This window comes from Cricetulus griseus, chromosome 4 (genome assembly GCF_003668045.3).
Source record: "Cricetulus griseus strain 17A/GY chromosome 4, alternate assembly CriGri-PICRH-1.0, whole genome shotgun sequence".
In the NCBI taxonomy this organism is placed as follows: domain Eukaryota; kingdom Metazoa; phylum Chordata; class Mammalia; order Rodentia; family Cricetidae; genus Cricetulus; species Cricetulus griseus.
In genome coordinates this window covers 170,460,989-170,480,481 of record NC_048597.1, presented here as the reverse complement: position 1 = coordinate 170,480,481, position 19,493 = coordinate 170,460,989, and the positions used below count along the sequence as shown (strand labels likewise).

The following is a 19,493-nucleotide window of genomic DNA, read 5'->3' as shown; positions in this document are numbered from 1 at the left end:
CATAGACTGGCATTCAACTTTGAGAGACAAACGATCACATGTCCAGTGATGGGCACTACTAACTCATGTCCCATGCAATCACATTTACTAAACTCTCAAACAGATTGTGAGCTTTTTATTGCTTGTTTAGAAATTATATTCTGGATTTTAAGAGCAGTTTTTGTTCGCATATGATCCTTTGACAGCAGGTAATGTTTTCAGTTAATTCAAAGAAAATTCCAGCATGTGTATGTTAACACTATCACTCAATTATCATTTTTTATAGTGTTTTTAGAGTATGGTTGAGAATATAATTAAATACTAATTTGCTTAACATTTTCCTACAATTCTTTTCCTAAAAGAAGGAAAGAAAAGAAAGAAAGAGATAGAGAGAGAGAGAGAGAGAGAGAGAAAGAGAGAGAGAGAGAGAGAGAGAGAAACACAGTAGAAGTATTCTGAATGAATGAGGGCTATCTATTAACTCTGGATTTTCTTTCTTTTTCCCCATTTCTCATCTTTCATTCCATTATATTCCCCTGCATTCCCTTTTATTTTTGTTTATGTTAAAATGCCACTTCCCTTTCTTAATTACTTTTTACCCAGACACTTCTGAAGTTGATTTATTTGTTATTAATGCTCCATACACTCCAGTGCCAGATCCCACTCCCATGATGCCACCAGTGGGAGTTCAGGCTTCCATTCTGAGTCATGACACCATAAGGATTACATGGGCGGACAACTCCCTGCCCAAACACCAGAAGATTACGGATTCCCGATACTATACAGTCCGGTGGAAGACCAACATCCCAGCAAACACCAAGTACAAGGTACTAAACATTTGCTATGGGTGAATAAAACTGGTTAGTTGTATTTTCTTCTTTTAAAGTTCTTGATTCATACTTTTTCAGAATGCAAATGCAACAACTTTAAGCTATTTGGTCACTGGTTTAAAACCAAATACGCTATATGAATTCTCTGTGATGGTGACCAAAGGTAGAAGGTCAAGCACATGGAGTATGACAGCTCATGGGGCTACCTTTGAATTAGGTATGTATAATACAAATCCATGTCACATGGCATTTCTTCTCTTTGTAAGCTATGAAAGCCTATGAAAGTCCATGTTGCTGTTGTGCCACATTCTCAGCAATGGGACATCTTATTACCTGCTTTTACTGTGCAAGGGTAGTGCACATATTGACAGAACCTAGTGGACAGCTACATTTGAGTTGTATTTGCCATTTCAACTATTGTGGATGTTTGGGTCACTTTTGCCAGAACATTGGTAATCATCAGAATAGTATAATGCAAGACAGACCAGGTTTTAGAAATTAAAAGACTTGAATTCAATCTCAGGTCAACCATGTACTGACTGTGCTCATGAGCATCTCATCTAATCCCTCCGAATCTCAGTTTCTTACTTTTGGGTGGGGGTTGTAATCACCATCTTTTCTACTTTAGAAGATTATTTTAAGGTAAAATGAGGAACAGATGGGAAAGCTTGTGGTTAGATACAAGAGATTATTGTCATTAATCCTGCTTTACTGGTAAATTGAAATTGAAAAAAAATGAAGTGACCTGCCCTTGACCAAGTAGTCGCTCAGCCATGCTTGGCTGGTATAAACACTTTACTGGGGGAAAGAAAAAAAAAAAAAAAAAAGATCCTTAACTGAACCAGTCTCTGATGTTTGTACACATGAGGAAGGAGAAAAGATAACTGAACAGATGAAAGGAAGAGTATGCTGCCAGCCTTGAGATTCTGTTTGCTTTTTGCTGGCTTTTTAAAGCCTGTTCTTTGACTTCCCTGGGGCTTTGCTGGGATAAGGATATGAATGACCTTGGGAATCTGTGTATTCTGGCCTATTTCTGTACATAATGAAAAGCTAAGCTTCTACATTCTGTACAAAGTAGTCTGGACAGTTTCTTGGAATTTCTACAGGAAAGGGAGAATTGGAGAGTCAGGAATATAGTATATAAAAGGGTAAATACTCTGTAGTTTGCTTTCTTTTCTGTTTGAGTTTTGTTTATTTGCTTGCTTGCTTAGTTTATTATTTTATTTTATTTTTTGGCTTTGTTTTGAGACAGGGTCTTACTGTGTAGCCCTAACTGTTTTCAGACTCACTATATAGATCAAGATGATATCCTACTCAGAGATTCCTCCTGCCTCTGCCTCTGGAATGTCAGGATTAAAGGTGTATGCCATCACACTCAGCTCCTCTGTTTTAAGAATATCTTTTTGCTTTACTTCCACCTTATTGACTTATAAGTGAAATTTTTGTTTTCCCTTATTTAGTTGTTTCACTAGGCTTTTCCATATTGGAACTCCAGTATTTTAGGAAGTGACAATTTGAGGGAATACTCCATTTGAGCATTTTCCTACTCATACATTATATTTAAAGTTCTCAGGTATAATGTAGAAAAGCCATTTTCCTTTGTTGGCTTTTCTGATAATAAACAGCTTCTGTTTAGAGCAGTAACGTCAGCAGTTGGAGCTTTGTTTTCAGTGTAAGCTTAAATGAAAAATATCAAGTTGTAAATTCTTCTTAGAGGGAACTGAGCTTTTAAGAGTCATATTTGGCTTGAAGAACCAACTCTAAGCAAGAGAGAAAACTATTTCACACTTTAAAATGTCCTACCAGATAAGCCAAATCAAGTGAGAGGAAGCAATCTAGGACCAATTATGTAACTGCAGTCAGTTTGGTTCCCTGACCACAAATGCCTCTCTAGGTTGCCATAGCCTTAAAGATATGCTGATTGTACAATGCCAGACGGAAGTGTGTGCTTGGAAATAGTGGCCTTTGATTCCCTTGAGTATATATCCCTACTCCAGCCTACAGACCCATTCTCTGTCCTTGTGGTGTTTGTTTTGTTTTCCCTTTGATACTTTGTGTAGTTCTCTTTTTATTAGATATGGTTGGTTACCAAATCCACTGGGATTTGTCTTTGTCTTATATATTTACTGTGCCTTATCAATGAAAGGAGTTGGAAAATTGTGAATAATATTGAAATGGACAGTATTTGTTGTTTTGTAGTTCCTACTTCTCCACCTAAGGATGTGACAGTTGTGAGTAAAGAAGGAAAACCAAGGACCATAATAGTGAACTGGCAGCCTCCGTCTGAAGCTAACGGCAAGATTACAGGTGGGATGCCTTAGACTATGCACTACTCCAGGCAGGTACTGTGTTGTCAGTAGAAGTGGGAGTGTGAGGCTGGCTTGGTCATTGTAGGGAGTGCTATGAGCCATGTTGGTCCTTGAAGTTAGAACAAGGGAGTGCAGGCTGCCCAAAATAGCATGGAATTGAGTGACCAGCTGTTTAACAATATCCAGTGGGGATGGCATATGCTAGACAGCCTTTGTTCTATTGCAGCTAGATGGGTATGTTTATTTTCCATGAAACTATTCACTCCCCTAGGTGACTTGCTTTGACCTTGTGTGTTTAGTTCTACTGGGAATTACCTAATATGCATAAACTACTCTTTTACTTTACAGCACCTCCAAAATCCATTAGGCTTTTAAACCACTAGTATTCCCAAGGACTGTTACTTCAGGTTTCTGTGCTCTTACTACTTGAGTCAAAAGCTTGATGGAATTGGGGATTTTTTCCCCCCTTGGACTTCAGAGAGAAATTTCTCATAGTAGAGAGGATACTGGCTGTTATTTGGAACCTCTGCTCCATTAGGAGTGTCCTGAAGAACCAGTTTACCCTCTGAAATATGATTAAGGTGGCCTAAAGACTGAGAAAGAGAAAGTGTTTCTTAGCATTTTGTTCTTGTAACTTTGGTTTTTTGAGAAAGGATTTCTCTATGTAGCCCTGGCTGGAATTCACTCTGTAGCGCTGTCTCACAGGTGCTGGGATTAAAGAAGTGCTCCATTGTATTCCTATAACTTTGAATACGATGCCCCTTTCCATAATTTCTAGTCTTTATAATTTTTTTTAGGTTCCTACTTTGCCTCTTCTGTAAAAGAAATATCTTGACTCGGATTACATTTTACTTTATCTTTTAAAACCTTAAACAATAAATCACGTTTTTGCTCAGTGTGGGTTACCTAGGCTTATGTTTGAGAAGCTTCCTGCCTCTCTTGCGGAGATTGAGTGCCCCCTGGTGGAAGTATCTGGTGACACATTTCTATGGCTTCACCTACTCCCAATTTTAGAACTTTGTCAGGTTTTCCAATCTGCCAAGCATTTTTCTTCTAAGAGATGACTTTGGTTGGAGTTAATTGAGCATGTAATAGCATTATGAAGTCTCAGGATGTATTTTTTAAAACTAGGCCCTCATGGTGCTTTATTCAGATATTATATCATAGGCATTTATTGACTGATTGCAAAAAGAAAAACAGAAATGGGACTTCTTTTCCTATTAATTGCTTTGGACAGGTTACATCATCTATTACAGCACAGACGTGAATGCAGAGATACATGACTGGGTCATTGAACCTGTTGTGGGAAACAGACTGACTCACCAGATCCAAGAGTTAACACTTGATACACCATACTACTTCAAAATCCAGGCCAGGAACTCAAAAGGCATGGGACCCATGTCTGAAGCTGTGCAGTTCAGAACACCTAAAGGTAAAGCTCCCTGAGCTAAGGGTTTTAATATGCTGTCTAAAGAGTGGGGCTGCAGCATATTAGAGACTGTGGGTAATGTGGGAAATGCTAGTAATGAACTCGCCAGACTCACTTTGAAGACTTGAAGAGAATTCCTCTCCTTATCCACTGGCTGCCAAATTGTACTCTCCAAGCCCACATAGACGGGAGCTTTGGCTCTACATATCTGGGCAGAAGAATTGCTGCAGTGATCTCAAAGTTTTATCAGAGAACTCCAGAATGATTTTGTTTGTTTGTTTGTTTCCATAGAGTTATACTACATATTATTGTGACAGATGTTCTTTCAACACATGCAGGCTCTTAACATAAAAAGTTTCTTTGTAGAGGACAAGACTGGAAGGGACCATTTATGCAAAGCTCAAGAAAATGAATATAAAATAGTAAGCCAAGCAAGCTTAGGTAATAAAATTGAGTTGGGTACTGAGTCTGTGGAATTTTGAACACTTAAGTTTCTTTTCTATTGTCAATTTGTTTGGAAGTTTGTGGGAATTTTATTTTTTCCTTTAAAACTTCTGTCTGTCCATCTTCAAAGCTGGTGATCCTTGCTCTTGTTTCCTCTTCCCCTGTGCTTGGCCTGTCAGCGGACTCTTCTGATAAAATGCCTAATGACCAAGGTAAATGAGTAGATGGCCTCTCTCTCATTTCTCTCTTTTATGACCTATTATTATCTTTTTGTTTCACTTTTCCCCTGAGAATTAGTACCATGTGTTAAAAACCACACACATATTTATTGGCCAAAGTAGAGTTGAGTCCATGTTTTTATAGCCTTTGGGATATCTGAAAAGCTGATGGACTCATTTAGAAGCTAAATCCACTGGTGGAAGAAAACTGAGTTGAATTAATTCATGTCTGGCCTTAAGTGAAGGTCAGGTTATCCTTAGATATTAAGATGCAAATGTTATAAACAGTGATAAGCATTTAAGGCACAAAGTGACCAGCATACCAACCTTCCTTATTTGTAGCATTTAGGATTTTATTTCTTTAAATGAGAAATTAATATCAAATTCAGCCAACATTATATTTTCCTTCTTGCATACATGAATCCTGTTAAATATGTGCTTATTTGTAACCAAGAATTTACTCTTGCAATAGGTTAATTTATAACTCTTTCTATCCCTTCTCTTAAATATTAAACATGACAATTTTTGTAAAAGGATAAAAAGTGTGGCCTGGACACTTAAGAAGCATGAGTCTTGATGTCACCAGTCTTGCAATCATCAGTCAGCACTTTTTTCATTGCAATTGCTCTGGTGGCATGGTAGCTGTAGTTTGTGATTTTAATCTCTGAGAGTTTCCATACTATGAAAGAACACTGAAAGTCAATTTGATAATTGTTTTCATGGTTTAATAATAGTAATCAGAAATACAAAGTTTTTGTATTTGGTTAATGCATGAAAAAGTCAGAACTTGAAGTAGTGAGTTTCATGACTTTGGACATGTGTTTATATTCAGCAAGTCTTTTGTTGTTCGTGGGAACTGTGGCATAGTTTTTTATGAGTATGCATGCATGAGAGTTCACAAATCATTACATTGTATATGCAGAGAATGCAATTTCCCTTCACTTAGTAACTGTCATACAACATTTTGCTGTCCCATGCCTCCAGTCTTCAAAATTTTTTACCTGTTGGTATTTTGGGTACTAGATTCATCCTTTGAGTTTGTTTATTCTTTAAATGTTAAAGAAAAATATTGGGAAATACAGGAATATAAACCAACTAATAATCTTGGCAAAGCATGTACATTGGCAATTTTTTGGCTTTTATTTTGTTTTTTTATGTGATGCAGTGCTCTGGAAAGTTTAATTTAAATGTAGCCTACATAATGATCATGAACATTTAAATACGAAGAACCTTAAAATGTTAAGTATCTCTGCCAATTAGATTTTGCCTGAGGTAATAGCCTATGAACAACAACTGAAATCTTGATGTGTAGTGTGTGTCACTTGGGAGAAATGATAACCTCAGAAGTAAGAGGATAAAGTAATAAGTATGAACAATGGAAAAGGAAATTAGAATAATTAGAAAATTAAATTAGAATATGCCCTAGAAATCCTGTACCATAGGAGCCAAGAACTTCTTTTCCTTTCATATATAGGTTTTTGGCTTCTGAGAATATACCAAACATTATATTTAGCCTCTAGATTTATTCTATTAAATGAACTACTTATACAACCTTAGATTTGGGTTTCTTTTGTTTTTTTAAATATGCTAATTTATAAGAGGAAAGAGGAATTGACATTAGCACTAATTGTTTATACACGTCTAGTTGAGCTTTATTTATGAGAATATCTCTCATAAGTGTTTACTATAGCTCCATGTGCTCTGCTCCATAAACGGAAGGAGTATATTCTTTCCTGAATTTATGATGTTTGTAATAGTTAACATTTATCGATCATGCAGAAGACATACATGCAGGCAAAACATTGTATACATAATAAATAAATCTTTGGCCGGGCGTTGGTGGTGCACGCCTTTAATCCCAGCACTCAGAGGTAGAGGCAGGTGGATCTCTGTGAGTTCGAGACCAGCCTGGTCTACAAGAGCTAGTTCCAGGGCAGCCTCCAAAGCCACAGAGAAGCCCTGTCTCAAAAAAAAAAAAAAAAAAAAAAAAAATTATCGATCATTTATTACACACCAAGCAGGATTCACAGTGTTTCAAGGTCTTAAATTTCCGTTTAGCCTCACAGCACCTAATTAAAGTAGATGCTGTTAGTATCCCTGTTTTAACTTAAGGAAACAGAGGCACAGAAGACTAAATAACTTGCCCATCATCAAAGTACTACTGTATAATGGAGCCAGTGTTCAAGGGCCATCTCTTAAGCACTGTGTGGGCTTCTTTTCAAGAGCTTGCTGCTAGTAACTTCTGGATAATAACTTTGAATTGAGGAATACCTTTACTTTATGGAGAAAGGGCTTCCCCTAAGCAGTTTTTACTATAAAAGTGAAGAAAGAGACTAAAACCCAAAAATAAGGATTATAAAACAAAAACCTGTTGTTTCTGTTTCCTGAGGTCTGCTGCTGTGGAGACCCCAGGCCTAAGTCAGCAGCCTCACTTACTTGAACCTGTGACTATGAGATCAGCTCACAGTGACCTTTGTAAGCAACTAGAAGGAAGGCTTGTGTTTTTCTTTTCTGTTTTTTTTTTTTTTTTTTTTTAATGCTTAGGTGACAGAAAAGGAAGTGAGAATATGATTTGAACCTTTGCTTACCTTCCTGCTCTTGCTTAGGTTAACTTTATACTTGGAAGGGCAACTTCATAATCTGAAGAAAAAAAAAAAAAAAAAAAACCAGAACAGTACTGACACTTACCAGGCTAGATCAGCATCACCAAGTCCTTTGGAGAATACAATTGTTTGGTATGGACATCAGCTTAACGCACTTATTCCCTTGGTTCCTTTTGTTACAAAAGAAGCTTTCCTCTCTGAGCATCACTTCCTGAGCTAGAGAAATGCAGAAGGCAGGGTCCCCTTCTGAACAACAAAGTGGTAGTCTGGTCATGGCCTTGAAACAGAGGCATCAGTCTGCTAGATGCCTCCTTGCACAGAAAGCTATTTCTGTTTACCTTGGCACAAAAACTGTATTCTCCCATTATGTGTGTTGTTTCATTTTGTTACAGACTAGACTGAAATGTTTTGCCTTTAGAAAACACTTACTAGCCATGAAGTGGACTGTCACACCTACATGTTGGGTTGTTATTGACATGATTTCTTCTGCTTCAGCCTTAGGATCAGCAGGAAAAGGAAGCCGATTGCCAGACCTAGGATCTGACTACAAACCTCCAATGAGTGGTAAAGCCCTCTCTAAGGCTTTTTCAGCTATTTATGGACTTTATGCAGTTTTGCTTAAATTTTTAAAAAATGTCTTATAGCTTCAGTGTTTGGTTATGGCATACTAATGTAGTTTATTTTATCTAGCAGATCTAGCATTGGTTATTTTGTAGCAAATGTTGCTGAATTACTGGAAGCCTATTCATCATAGAATCTTGTTTCTTCAGGTAGGCTGCCTGGAGACAAGATGATTCCTAAACAGTCTATCTCATACTCCCTCTAAAAAAGAGTTAGACTTTCAAAACTTAGCCCTCTGGTAGGATTAGCTATTACCTGTCACAAGCCAGAGAATGCTTCAGAATCTCAACATCTCCCTTACTGCACTGTTTTTAGTTTGGGAATTCTAGGGGGGAAAGATTCAACTTTTCTACCATACTGCAAGGTAAAACCCTCAATTGATCAACACTTCTTTCTTGGTGCTGGAAACATGGTTAAGAGCACTGGCCACTGTTGCAGAGGACCTGGGTTCAATTCCCAGGCTTATAATATTTAACTCCAGTCCCAAGGGATCTGCTATCCTCTTCTGGCCTCCTTGGGGCCCTGTGTGAATGTGATGTACAGACAAACATGTAGGCAAAATACCTATACACATTAAATTTGTTTCTTTCTTAAAAAGTCACTTCTTTCTCTACAGAATGTTGCTCAGCATTTCTGAGTTACCTCTGCTCCTCCACCCTGGGAATTAGGAAGAACAGATTTTTTTATTATTCCCAATTGATATCATAAGAGAATCAGTGGAGAAGTGGCATACCTAAGGCTACCCACTAATTCCATCATAGAACCAAAATTCAGACCTCTGTCTTCTGATTGTGCTTTTTTTACTTCACTGTCACATGCAGCCTAAAATGTAGGGGAATTTATGCCAGCTATAAGAAAGAGTCCAGGTGGCAAAATGTCCAAAAAGTAGTCACTAGACTTGATTTTTCACTGTCCCATTGCCTCTACCTCATAGACACATGGAAGTACAGTGAATAATTCCATATGCTCCAGCTATCTGTCTAATGCTCATACTTCAGGGAAATCAGCTGAGTTTTAGAAAAACCAGACGAACCTGAATGCTTCAAGAAGTTTTATACTGCCCTTGTTTAGAAATATGTCTGTCATACATTTGTTGCATGTTAGACTATAGACATATAGTGTCAAGACTGTGAGAAAGTAGTTTTCCCTTGTCTTTTCTTTCATTTATATATCCATTTGTATTTTGAAGGTTCAGACTCTATGGCAGACTATAGGAGGAAGAGAGTAAAAAAACACTTGATAGAAAATTAGGAAAGCTTTATAAAAGAGGTATTATCTACTCCATATCCTAAAGGGTGCATAGAGAATTCAGAGCTGGAGAGATGGCTCAGCAGTTAAGAGCATTTCTTGTTGATGTAGTAGATTTGAATTTAGTTCCCATCATCCAGATTGGGTGGTTAACAGTCACCTGTAACTTAGTTCCAGGGATCCAGAGCCCTCCTCTGGCCTCTACAGGCACCCACACACAGAGAGACACATAAATAAACGTAATCTTTAGAGGAAAAAAACCTGTTAAATGTCAAGATGGACATCAGACAGTCTATCTAACAGCATGTGTTAGGACCCTAATACTCATTTTAGGGTCCTCTGCCTGGAGGTATAGTAGAAGTGTATAGGTAGGTTAGAACTAGCTTGACAAATGCCCAATGTCAGTGCTAAGGAATCTGAACTTTATTCTATAAATTGCATATGTAAAATATTGGACAATACTGATGAACTAAGACTACCATTTATTCAGTTCAAAAATAAAGTTAAATCCAAATAAATGAAAACTTATTTGTGTTGAATGCAAAAAAGAAATACTTTCACTTCTGCTTGTTCTTTTTTTTTCTTGTTCTTTATGCCCCAGTTCCTCTAACTTTTGATTTGCAAAGTTGTCCCTCCTTGCAAGAATGTAGTCCAGTAGCTCAAAATTTCTGTTGATAGCAATGTTAGGTTAACAGTATGGTTAATTTTATTGGCTCTAGTATTGTAGTCTTTCCCAAATATAAAAATGTTATCTCATTGAAGGTCAGTATGTACAGCTTAAGTTGTCTGCTTAGCTTTTTCCCAGAAATAAAGGATAAAAGTGATTGAACCAAATATACAAGAATAAGCTCTTAAGCCATTCTAAATTGACCTCAATTTAGCACTGTATTTAGATGTCTATAAAATCATAGAATCAAAGTTGGAAGGTCAGATAATCCAGTGTTATTGGAAGGGATTCCCACACAAGAAAAGGTTTGGTTTAGGAATCTAAGACTCCTTTAATCAGCTAGACTGGTTGGCTGGCAAGCCCTGGGATCTGCTTGCCCCTGTTCCACCAGTACTGAGGTTATAATTGGATTTCACCATGCCTAGTTTTTATGTGGGTGCCAGGTATTCAGACTCACTGATCAGTCTCCCAGCCTTCTTGATAACAATTCCTTCTACAATATCCCACTTCTTAAATACTTTGTTTCTGCCTGATGGGTTGGTTAGTTTTTGAGACAGGATCTAATTCTATAACCCAGGTGTGAGCCTGGAAGTCACTGTGTGACCTAAACTGGACCCAGTTTACTGCAATGTTCCTGCTCTAGTCTTCAAAGTGTTGGTATTATAGGCGTGTGCCACAACACAGTCTAACAAAAATCTTACTGCCAGGGAGGGTCACCTCTTCCATAACATTTCCTGAGCCTTTGGGTTTGGGTTGAGGACCAAGAGTTGATAAAGATGTTCCATTTCCAACTGAGCATTCACAGTTGCTTATTTTTAGCACTTTGAATAGTAGTGCATCTCTGCATTGACTTCTACACACCACAATGTTGGGAGGAACACAAATCTACAAATATGCCTCAGGATCGTCCTTCACTTCCTGTTCCCTCCCTCTAGAACAACAGATCTCAAATTGTTGGTCATGACCCCCACAAGGGTCACATGACAGATATCCTAAATGTCAGATATTTTACATTACTGTTCATAACAGTAGCAAAATTACAGTTACGAAGTAACCACAACATGATTTTATGGTTTGGGGTTGGTCACAACATTAAAAAGGTTGAGAACCACTGCTCTGGTGTGTCTTCCCTCAGACCTTTGTATAATGGGATCCTTCTTGTCTAATTATAAGCTCAAAAGCCATTTCTAAGAGAAGATTATTTTTAAAAATTTATCTAATACAGTTATACAGTTGAAAATAAGTCCAGTGTTCTAGAAGCTGTTTTCTACATAGCTTGTCTACTCAGTCATTGTGTACAGGGATATGCAGGTGCAGGCTCCAGACCTTGCTTCTCCAGCATTGTGGAATGAGACTTTACACTTGAGACAACTGCATGGGGCAAATTCACATTAGATTCAGAAAAGCTTTTCAACTACTTTGTCTAAGTCAGCCACACAGTCACTCTGCAGCGTAGCTCATTCCCCCCCCCACACACACACTTTGTCATAGCATTCTTAACTAGTAGTTTCTTTTCTGTTTATTGTTTGTGTCAACATCCCACCCCACAGCATTCACATCTTTGCTATTCACTGTTGCATCTTGAATACCTGCAATAATAACTTGCACATAGTAACCACTCAGTCAATAATTGTCAAAATAATGCATATGTCTAGATCTGCTTCTTACTGAAGTCGAATAAGAAAATTGTATTGTCTGTATGCTTATGAGAAAGATTATTTTTCAAATAGTGATTTTGTAATATCAGACATCTATATATTAAGGAAAACATTCACTTTATATGAATGCTTATTTTATTTTATTTCAAAATAAGCTTATATTATGCTTATTTTGAAAGCAAAACGAATCCCCAAAAGATTTAGAAATGGTGGTTGTGGGGTGTGTGTGTGTGTGTGTGTGTGTGTGTGTGTGTGCGTGTGTGTGCGTGTGTACATGTGTACATGTGTACATGTGTACATGTGTACATGTATGTATGCAGAGGCCCAAGTTCTGTCCACATTTTAAGATAGCATCTCACTGGGCTGCAGCTCACAGAGTCAGCTAGGCTGGCTGACCCCTGAGCTCCAATGCTCTGCCTATCAGAGCTCCTCCTGCTTTGCTTTCCCAGCACTGAGATTTTAAGCTCGTGTCTCCATGTTCAATTATTTTTTTATTTGGAGGTTCTGGGGCTGGAACCCAGTAACTCATGCTTGCAAAACAAACATCTTAACCTACTGAGCTATCTCCTCAGCTCAACATGAGACTTTTAAAAATGATTTTGCACATCTTACAAGACACCAGAGAGGCAAGACCTCACCATACTTATCAGAATGTATCTGGGCCTTTGAGCTTTGAAAGTTCTGCATTGTCAGTACCCCTGAAGGTTTTGTTGACTGCTATTCTTTAAGCAAACCCGTGCTAATCTCTTGTGTGGAGGGCAGATTCTCATATCCCTAGGAACTTAGACTCTAGAAACAGTCTCCTTGAGTGGTACTACAGTAGTTGGTGTGAAGGAAATTCCCATGAAATGTCTTGGAATGGTTTGATAACTTGATTGAATGTATATTCTTAAATTGCCTAACAAATTAACAGTTGTACCATTTTCCTTGTGCAGGCAGCAACAGCCCTCATGGGAGCCCCACCTCTCCTCTAGACAGCAATATGCTTTTGGTCATCATTGTCTCTGTTGGTGTCATCACCATTGTGGTGGTTGTGATCATCGCTGTCTTTTGTACCCGGCGTACCACCTCTCACCAGAAGAAGTAAGGATCCCTAAAATGTAACCCATACACTTGTAGTATAACCATTTTTGGCTTTTTGTTGTTTGGGGTTTTTTTTTTTCTTCTTCTTATATGTTGCTTATGTTTTTAGAGTGATAAAAAGAGCTAAAAATTGTAAGGTCCATGAAATGCCACTTTAAATGCAGCCATGTTCCACTCCATGGGAATGTCTCAGGGATTATGCATATTATAACAGGTCCCACAATATTTTAATGAAGCTGAAATATTCCTGCCATCTAGTGAACACAAAGTTGAAGAGGCAAGAGAAAAACCATAGGAGGAGGACAAAACAAAACAAAACAGGCTTTTATGAGCCTCAACAAACTCCTTAAAAAGTTTGAAAATTGAGTGGGCTAGGATACCTGCTCAGCAGCTAAGAAAGTGTACAGCTCTTGTAGTGAATCCAAGTTCTGTTCCCATTACCTACTTTGAGTAACTCACAGCCATCTGTAATTCCAGATGTCTGACACCATCTTCTGGTCTCTGCAGAAGTATACACATAATTAAAAATAAAATTAATCTTTAAAAAATAAGAAGTTTGAGAAAGTTATGTGTCTGTGTATCTATATGTAGGTATATGAACATGAGTGCAGGGGCCAGAAATTTCAGATCCCTCTGGAACTGGAGTTATAGGTGGTTATGAACCAACAACCCACAGTGGTACTGAGAAGCAAATTCAAGTCCTCTTCAACGGCAGTTTCTTCTCTTAATTTCTGAGCCATCTTTCTGGCCTTGTGTCTTAGTTTTTAACAATACTAACAACAAAAATGTTTTTAAAAACTAAAAAGTAAGGTCCTGGGACATGGTTCAGTGAGTAAAGTGCTTATAATGCAAACATGAGGACCTGAGTTCAAGACCCAGTACCTACTTTATAAGAACCAAATTCAGTAGTATGCATCTCTAACACCAGTGGTGTGGAGTGAAAAGGAGTGACAAATAGATCCTTCAAGCTTGTTGGCTGGCCAGCCTTGCCAGTCTGTGAGTGCTGAGTTTAGTGATAGACCCTGTTTAAAAACATACAGTGTAGGGTAATAGAGGAAGACACTAGACATCAATCTCTGGACTCCATACATACTTGCACATATGCATTGGAAAAAAGAGAGAGAAAAGTAAAACATTGAATTGATAAAAATAGAACATTAATGGGATGAAGAAAAAAATAAATTTATCACAAAAGCCAGAAAGCACATCTGTATATGTACACAGCAAGCAAAACAGAGTTTCTGAGCAGACCTATGACAGGCTATTTCACACCCTGTGTGTTAGCCAAGGTGGGAGAAACTATGAGCCTAATATAAATATTATAGATTACAATTTTTTAACTTAATTTTTTGAGACATGCTCTTACTATATAGTCTTGACTGGCCTGTAACCTGCTGTATAGACCAGGCTGGCTTTGAACTCACAGAGATTCACCTGTCTCTGCCTTTGGTTGTGGGATTAAAGGCATATGCCACCAGGTCCAGCTAATGTATCTGTTTCCCATACATAGGACAGGTAATCAGCTACCCTGTGACTGCTATCTGAATGACTTTATGTCAAATATGTTATGTGATACTTTAAACCTCTCTTGTCAAACAGCTTTCTATAGTTTACATTGCACACATGTTCTAAGAGAAGGAGGGCTCCTTTTATACATGCCTCTCGTCCACTTTTGATTATGGAAAGCTGTTTTTCTTAAAAAGCCTGAAAGACAGATTTTTAAGAACATTTCTGAAGGTTTCTGTATTTGGTGCTTCATTTATCTATCCATATGAACTTGCTCTTATATCTAATGTTAGTATTTTGGGGATCTTTAATACCATATAAAAAGCAAAATTAATATGCAGACAGACACAGACATATACACACCCAAGGCAAAGAGTTGTGTGGTACTTTAGAAGGAGTTAGAATTCAAAGTAGATAAAAATAAGAGTGTCTTCAGATTGAAACTAGGAAAACAGGTTCTGTATTCTGTATTTGAATCTGCAAATCCAACATATTTGGGTCCCTTTGTTTGAAATAATTGCATCAAATTTTCAAAAAGCTGCCCCCCTATTCCTCTCAAGCTGCTTCTGGGCGTTCTATTAGTCTTTGAAAATATAAATGAGCCTTTTTTGTTCCTTTTCTTCCTCTTTAATACTTAAAGTACCTCCTGTTTACGTAGTGGCTTTTATAGCAATTTACAATGTCAACACCAATAGAGAATTTAGAGTTTAGGCCCTCATTGTTTCTCAACACATTCTCTTAGTCCCCTGACTCTTCACAAATAACCCAAGATTCTACTTCAAGAAGATAGAAGCTGTCAGGTGATGTATTATTGTGTTTTGTGTGTCTACGTCAAAATACCCAAGGGTAGGCACTTTGTAAAGAGTCTTATTTGTTTCAAGATTCTGGTGGCTGAAAGGTCCAAATAGCATGGTTCTAACATGCCGGTGAAGCCCCTTGCCACAGGATAGCAGAGAAACAGAGGAAAGTTATATGCAGAAGAAGATGCCAGGAATGAGTGCCAGACTCTGTCACAACAGCCTGTTCTTTAGGAACTGTTCGAGTCGTGTGAGAACTACTTAATGTCCTTCAAGGTGATGCCCCATTGACTTAATTCCTTCCCACTAGGCTTCCTCTCTTAAAGATTCCATTACCTCTTATTACCCCTAATGAGGTTTCCAGCACATAATTTTGGGGGGCAAACCACATCCAAACTGTAAGAGATAAGAGACCTACCTCTTTGTATCACCATCTAACCAAAAGTTTCTGAATAATTTTCTGGTATTTTGAGGCAAGGTTTTGTAGCACTTACTTTTTGTAGTACTTATTTTGTAGCCTCCAAACTGCTGGCATCATAGGTATATGCCATTATGTTCAGTGATATTCAGGTTTTCAGATTAGGATTGCTCAACTTAATATGATATAATAATGCCACATATGTAACAGTAGTCCTACAAGATCACATCACCTAGTGACATAACAGCCATTTTAGTTTGTGAAATTATACTCTGATTCACCAAACAAAATTCATTTCTGAGAAAGTATCTCCATCTTAATCATATGAGACCTATCAAGTAATTGCTATACAAATGGATTTTATACTGCATTGCTTCAAGAATTATGACAAGGAAAAGTTAACATATTCAGTGAAATTTAAAAGCAATATATTTTCAATCTGAAGTTGTTTGAATCTGAGAATATAAAACACAGATATGAGGGTCCACTATACTTGTTTATACTAGCTTGGAGTCTTTTTTTTCTTCAGTACATGTTCAACCTTTAGTCCTTTCTAATGCCCTTTCTGTCCCAACCATTTCACTACCGTTGCTTTCAGTCACATTTCCTCAGAGCCTGAGTCAGGACCTCCTCTTTTCTCCAAGCCCTTCCACATGTACCTCTGTGGTTTAATTTACTAGGTGCTTCCCAGGAACTATTTCTATTTACAGACAGGCCTCTTTCTTCTGAGTATCAGACGTATACACCCTATTGTTCCACATTTCTTCTTTAAACTCAGCATGTAACTTGGACCTGAATATGTCTACTCCCATAGGCTCCTGTGTTTGAACACTTGGTCCATAACTAATAACTCTTCCGTGAAGGTTATGGAACCTTTGTGGTATGGATCCTTGTTGGAGGAAGTGTTCCCTGGGAGTTAGCCTTGAGGATTTTTAGCCCAGCCCTACTTCTTATGCAGTCTCTCTTACTTCCTGACTACAGGTGCAGTGTGACCAGAAACCCCCTGCTGCTGTGCCTTCTGGCCATGGTGGAATATATCCCCTCAAACTGTAAACCCTCCCTTCCTTAAATTGTTTTTCATCAGATAGTGTATTATAGCAATGAAAAAAGTAACCAGGAAACACATTCCAAACCAGTTCCTAGTATTTTCAGTAAAACTTCTAATCCACTATTTTCAGTGTAGATAAATAGCCTGAGTCAGAAACCTTGGCCTCATCATTTACTTCTTTTTGTTCTTTATCTGAACCCAGTCTGTGTTCACCCTGGAAAGTCCTATTATTTCTGACTCCTAAATATCCTTTCAAATCTGCCTCTCCCATTCCCGCTGTCATGGACCAGCACTAATGGACTCTCTAGCCTCTGCCTCACAAACCCATTCTTCACAACATAGTGGGGATAAAGTTTTAATCAAGAGTGACCTTCTTACTCTCTTGCTTAAAACCATTAAATTATTTCTTCTTTCTTATAGAAGGAAGTTCATATTCTTAGTACTGCTATAAAAGCTCTTTATGATCTGGTCCTTGACTGCCTTCTGAGCACTATTTCCCATCATTGTCTTCTTCGTGGCTCATCCTGTTATCACTCAGGACTTTGCAGAATCCCTCTAATATACAAGGCAGCTGCTGCTGCTGCTGCTGCTGCTGCTGCTCCACCACTTCAGGGCTTTGACATAAGCTGATTCCACCACCTGGGATACACGTGCTGTCCCCATTATGTCTCAGTATAAAAGTCACTTATTCTGCACATTTTTCCTGTCTACCTGAGCTCCAACTATTAAGATTAATGCTTGGCATTTTGGTAAACTCAGAGCATTTAAAAATAGTTTGGTGTCGTTTTCCTCCTTTGACCGAAAGTGCTGAGGGCACAGCAGTGTAGCACATGGTCTGGCAGGAACAAGGTGCCTAATAATGTGGTTATTGAGTGGGAAGGTGAGTGAATGAGTGAAGGAAGAAACTATAGCATAGTGGAGACTGTTACCACATTATTGACTACATATTTGATAGTCCTAGTGGGTTCCCTAGAAAATGATTCCTTCGCTATTAGGCATTGTTTTTTTTCACCTTTTCTTGTTGTATTTTTACTTCTTGTCTTTTCACTGTCTAGTGGAAACTTGTAGAAGAACCTTCTGCTTTAGAGGTATCTCAATCTCTTAATCTAAAAGAAGACAACGTTCAAATATACTCTGGCATAGCATATAAATAATATATGAAAAAAGCAAAATCACATTTACTATTTCTGGAAATAAACTTCTTGTCTCTGATTCTTGTTGTTGTTGCTGCTGTTTGTTTCCATTTCTGCCTTTGTTTAAGGCATCTCTCAGGAAGGTTTGTTGTTTTATTTGGGCTGGAATATTTTTTGTTTTGGGATTGCATTTAGAACCTCCCAATGCTAGACATGCACTCTGCTTCTCAGCTACATTTCCAGTCCCTTTTTTTACTTTTTATTCTGAGAGTAAATCTTGCTAATTTGCATAAACTGGTCTTGAACTAGCCCAGGCAGGTCTTGACTATTTTATCTTCCTGCCTGTGCCTCCCAAGTAGTTGGGATTATAGGCCAGTGCCACCACACCTAGCAGAAAATCAGTTTTAATCACACAGTGTTTTGAAAGATATGTTCAAAAGAAGTACATTTTAAGGACTACTCTTAATTCTGTGCCTAGGAAACGAGCTGCCTGCAAATCAGTGAATGGCTCCCATAAGTATAAGGGCAATTGCAAAGATGTGAAGCCCCCAGACCTATGGATCCATCATGAGAGACTGGAGTTGAAGCCTATTGACAAGTCTCCAGATCCAAACCCTGTCATGACTGATACTCCAATCCCTCGAAACTCTCAAGATATCACACCAGTGGACAATTCCATGGATAGCAATATCCATCAAAGGCGGAATTCATACAGAGGTACCATTTCCACTTTCTAAGGTTGCCTGAATTTGGTAATTCTAGTAAGAGGTTAGTTTTAAAGAAATGTGTATCTTTCAGCATTTGATGAACAATAGCCTAGCTGTTATAGAAAGGGAGAGGTTACATATCATTTAAGAGCAGTCTTCTAAATCTTTTTAAGTCTCTCATCAGGTTTCAGTCAAGCATTTGAGCCACCTAATTCATGGTGTGGACTGTGTCCTTTCCATTAGACCTCAGGTGTCACTATGACATTCAGAACCTATGTAATTAAGGATGCCTCTACACACTGAAGTACAGTGTGCACCATCCTATCATCCTTTTAGAATCTCAGCAGGAGCATGATGCTGTAAATGTAAATTCCTTAGTTGTGAATCCCAAACCCTCCTCTGGAAATGTGTTACTGTTGGGGCTGCTCAGAGGCCTAGGGTGTACACTTGCTACTAACCTCCATACTTTGTATCTAGGGCATGAGTCAGAGGACAGCATGTCTACACTGGCTGGAAGGAGGGGAATGAGACCAAAAATGATGATGCCTTTTGACTCTCAGCCACCTCAGCGTAAGTAGAAACTTCTCTTCCCCCCAGTCTTCCATGTTATGGTGTAAAATAGCTATGAGCAGTCTCTTTAACTTCTCTTGATTTCAAGACAATGATCAACTGCCAGTGTTTCGGTGCCTTACAGGAAGAAATACCAAAGTATTGTCATATTTCATAATAAATGATATTGTTCAGCTAGAGAAGATGACTCAGTGCTTAAGAACATGGACTTCTTCCTTCCAGAAG

The 19,493-nt window shown here is 38.2% G+C and overlaps 1 protein-coding gene across 5 annotated transcripts in view; it reads left to right on the top strand.

The window, feature by feature from the left end:
* Window positions 1-19,493, top strand: part of Neo1 (neogenin 1) — a 160,288-nt gene that overhangs the window by 126,936 nt on the left and 13,859 nt on the right. For 4 of the 5 annotated variants that reach the window (XM_027414905.2, XM_027414904.2, XM_027414903.2 and 1 more), the window contains exons 17-24: window positions 583-806; window positions 888-1,026; window positions 3,009-3,116; window positions 4,356-4,550; window positions 8,308-8,376; window positions 12,942-13,089; window positions 18,470-18,708; window positions 19,176-19,268. In XM_027414905.2, coding sequence (XP_027270706.1) covers window positions 583-806; window positions 888-1,026; window positions 3,009-3,116; window positions 4,356-4,550; window positions 8,308-8,376; window positions 12,942-13,089; window positions 18,470-18,708; window positions 19,176-19,268 — 1,215 coding nt within the window. The remainder of the gene's footprint in view (window positions 1-582; window positions 807-887; window positions 1,027-3,008; window positions 3,117-4,355; window positions 4,551-8,307; window positions 8,377-12,941; window positions 13,090-18,469; window positions 18,709-19,175; window positions 19,269-19,493) is intronic. The other variant, XM_027414901.2, reaches the window with a different exon arrangement.